Source organism: Pygoscelis adeliae, unplaced genomic scaffold (assembly GCF_000699105.1).
Source record: "Pygoscelis adeliae isolate BGI_AS28 unplaced genomic scaffold, ASM69910v1 Scaffold72, whole genome shotgun sequence".
Taxonomy (NCBI): domain Eukaryota; kingdom Metazoa; phylum Chordata; class Aves; order Sphenisciformes; family Spheniscidae; genus Pygoscelis; species Pygoscelis adeliae.
This window is the reverse complement of record NW_008824286.1, coordinates 1,676,350-1,679,942: the sequence shown is the minus strand read 5'-3', so window position 1 is coordinate 1,679,942 and position 3,593 is coordinate 1,676,350. Positions and strand designations below refer to the sequence as shown.

General features: G+C 48.3%; 1 protein-coding gene across 1 annotated transcript in view; it reads left to right on the top strand.

Annotated features, from left to right (window-relative positions):
- Positions 1 to 3,593, top strand: part of MYH7B (myosin, heavy chain 7B, cardiac muscle, beta) — a 29,104-nt gene that overhangs the window by 11,117 nt on the left and 14,394 nt on the right. Inside the window, exons 13-17 of the mRNA XM_009318655.1 lie at positions 823 to 941; positions 1,764 to 1,913; positions 2,249 to 2,419; positions 3,134 to 3,313; positions 3,401 to 3,533. Coding sequence (XP_009316930.1) covers positions 823 to 941; positions 1,764 to 1,913; positions 2,249 to 2,419; positions 3,134 to 3,313; positions 3,401 to 3,533 — 753 coding nt within the window. The remainder of the gene's footprint in view (positions 1 to 822; positions 942 to 1,763; positions 1,914 to 2,248; positions 2,420 to 3,133; positions 3,314 to 3,400; positions 3,534 to 3,593) is intronic.

The window sequence follows — 3,593 nt, the reverse complement described above, 5'->3', positions numbered from 1 at the left end:
GAAACACTTTTCCTTGTTTGTTGCTTAGAAAAATCCAATGCAAATCATAGATCTAAGAGAATAGTCAGGCTGCAGAGCAAACCTGAAAAGTCAGAGCTCAAATATTTCCTATTGCTTTTGTACTGGTGCATTATGCCTGGCTCCCAGGCGTAATGGAGCAAGCTTCAAGGAGCGGGTGACTTTCCAGCATGTGGAAGGATGAGAAGGGGGAGCCCTATCACTTAACTGGAAGGCTTAAGCAGTAACTAAACATCAGCTGAGGCAGGGATCCAGCAGAAATGACTACCTGGATCAGACCTTGTCATGCTAACATTCATGAAGGAAGAGTTCCCCTTGCCTAAGGAATGTCAACACAGGATTCAGCTGCTACCTGGTAATTAAAGATTTTGATCTAGCAGTGATTTCCATACAGAGGTGATTTTCTAGCTACAATCTGCTATTAGGAGTCTATGAAAGACAAGCAAGAAAATCACCTCTCTTCTGGTCAGTTAAAATTCACTGCATGGGAATCCAAGCTTCCACTGGAAAATGCATAGAGATCCCCAGATCAAGAAGGCTCAAAAACCTGATAGGCACCTGCTAAGGGGCAGTAGGTCTGCTATGGCCATCTCCTCCAAACAGTAACTTCTCAGGCAGGAGGTCCAGACTTTAAAGCATCATACCATATCCAAGATGGGAAATCACACTAGACACTGGAGGACACTCTGGAACAGGTGGAAAAACTAGTACAGTTAGCACTGATCAGCAGAAGAGCTGGTAATTATTTTTATTTTCTTTTTTTCCTTCCTTGCTGGCTCCTCATGCCTTTGTACTGTTTTACAGGTGCTGACAAAGCTGCCTACCTCATGGGAATCAGCTCAGCTGACCTCATCAAGGGGTTGCTCCATCCTCGTGTGAAAGTGGGCAATGAATATGTGACCAAAGGTCAGAACGTGGAACAGGTGAGTGTGCTGGGACACGGGTTCCCTGCTCACACTGGTATGTGACTCCTCTGCAGGCAGGCCCATTGTGTAATGTTCTCTGCACAGGGCAACTGGTGCTTCAGTTCACTCTTTTGGGTTTAGGACAAGACTCCAGAGCAGCGTGAGAAGATGTATCCACAGTTACTGGCTTTTAGCAGCTGGGAAAGCTGGTGGCAGAGCTGGCAGATAACTTTGGAGGTTAACCAAGGCTGGAGGTTCAATGCAGTATCTTTGAAATGTGGGTTGGATCACAGCCAGAAGAGGTCCAGTTTCTGTGGATCTGCTTCAGAGACAGTCACACTCCCATGAAGAGTTCAGCTCTGGAAAATAGAAAACTCATCTAAATACTCATCTAAAACTCATCTAAACCGGTCTTGTGGGAGACTCAAATGCACCAAAAATATATCTTGTCAGATTCCGGCCACATCACAGTTAGGAACCCAAACCTGGCCTGAATAGTGCAAGCCAGTCCTCAAGTAAAATTCAAGAGGACCTTAGGAGCTGGTGTCTTATCCAAAGTGAGCTGTAGGCTCCTGCCATGCACAAGACTTCTGAAAATATCACTTTAGACTGAATCTATATCCTAAGACCTTGGAGGCTAAGACCAGGCCAGGGACAGAATAACACACTTGTGAGCATGTGAAAACTAATCTTGGAGCATATACTGTAAACATGAACTCCCTGGATCTGTCTGTCTGTCCTTTGCGTGCCAAGAGGAGCTCTCTTCTTCAGCCTCTAGCTCCTACAAAAGCAGGAAGAAGCGTAAGTGCTCACGATCTGCTCTATGACTTGCTTTGGCAGGTTGTCTATGCTGTGGGAGCCCTGGCTAAAGCTACCTATGATCGCATGTTCAAGTGGCTGGTGACTCGGATCAACAAGACCCTAGACACCAAGCTGGCCAGGCAGTTCTTCATCGGAGTACTGGACATTGCAGGCTTCGAGATCTTTGACGTGAGTTCTGCAGGCCCCCTGCAATGGGTTTGGGGAAATGTTGTAGCTAGACAGCTCAGTCCCCTAGTGTCTGACAGCTCTATCTCCTCCAAGAAACTGCTGGCCTTGATAAGACAAAGAGCTCTGAATTAATTTGTCTGGAGCAAACAGGCAGTTCACAAGGACTGTTCTAACATTGCTGTGGGCACATCTCCAATGGTTCCTGGCTACCTGCTCTGGTAGCAATCCAGCTGAGCCTAGCAGAGATCACTCTTCACACCTAGAAAAAGCAGAAGAGTGAATCCCTTCACATCTGGAGCTCCTCCTTCTGACGCAGGTTTGTTTTGTTCTTGCAGTTCAACAGCTTTGAGCAGCTATGCATCAACTTCACCAACGAGAAGCTGCAACAGTTCTTCAACCACCACATGTTTGTCCTGGAGCAAGAAGAATACAAGAAGGAAGGCATCGAATGGGTCTTCATTGACTTTGGCCTGGACCTGCAGGCTTGCATCGACCTGATTGAGAAGGTAAAGCATGAGTCAGGGCACAGGAATGGTACTTCTGGTAGGCAGCTTGTTTGCAAAGACTGAACAGTGGGAGGTGCTCTGCTACCAGAAATGAAATTATTCCCTCCCCAGTCAGTAGCAGGTGCCCAACTTTGTTTTCCCACTTACAGCTCAGAACCCCCAGCCCATTGAGTCCTCTTTGACACAAATTTTGACTTTGTGAAACCATGGAAACTCTGTTTCTACCCATCGGTGAGCCATAACACCTGGTGCAGCCTTTTCCTCCAGAGAACAGCGATCTCTGCCCCTTTTTTCCTACCCACTTGCTCCCCTCAGTGCCTCTTACTTGAGTCCTTGCTGATTCAGAGGAGCTTGTATAAAAGATTTCCACCATTGCATGGAGGAAACTCACCCTTTTTTTTGGAAAGGAGCAAACCTGTCAGGATACTGGAGAGGATCTCCCCTTCCCAACAATCTGATGGACCTGGGCAGGCCCCCGTGTCTTGCAGGCCTGGCCAGTCCCACTCTGACTGGCTGGAGGTCAGATGCAGCCTGGAATACACCAGTGACAGCTTGCCCCATGGTCAATGTCTTGCACCATTTGCCTGAATGAGGATGAGGTCTCCCAAGTCAAGCCTTGCCTCACCTTGCTCAGTGGCACAGAGAATCCCCCATTCTGAGATGGGATATGGCAACACTGAGCTCAGACCTCTTTATACCACCTTCTCCCTGCAGCCACTGGGAATCCTGTCCATCCTTGAAGAGGAGTGCATGTTCCCAAAAGCCTCCGACATGTCATTCAAAGCTAAGCTCTACGACAACCACATTGGGAAGTCGCCCAACTTCCAGAAGCCCCGGCCAGATAAAAAGCGGAAATACGAGGCCCACTTTGAGCTGGTGCACTATGCTGGTGTGGTACGTCCCCTGTCAGCTCTTCCACAGCGTTCACACCTTCCCCCTTGCAGGGCTGTCCTTACCTTTGCCTCTCTCCTCTGGTGACAGGTGCCGTACAACATCATTGGGTGGCTGGACAAGAACAAGGACCCCCTGAATGAGACAGTGGTGTCCGTTTTCCAAAAATCCCAAAACAAGCTCCTGGCCTCCCTCTATGAGAACTACGTGAGCTCTACTTCAGGTGAGGAACAACCTCAACCCTTTTTTGACCTCGGTCTCTCCCTCCCTTTGCAGCAAAGCC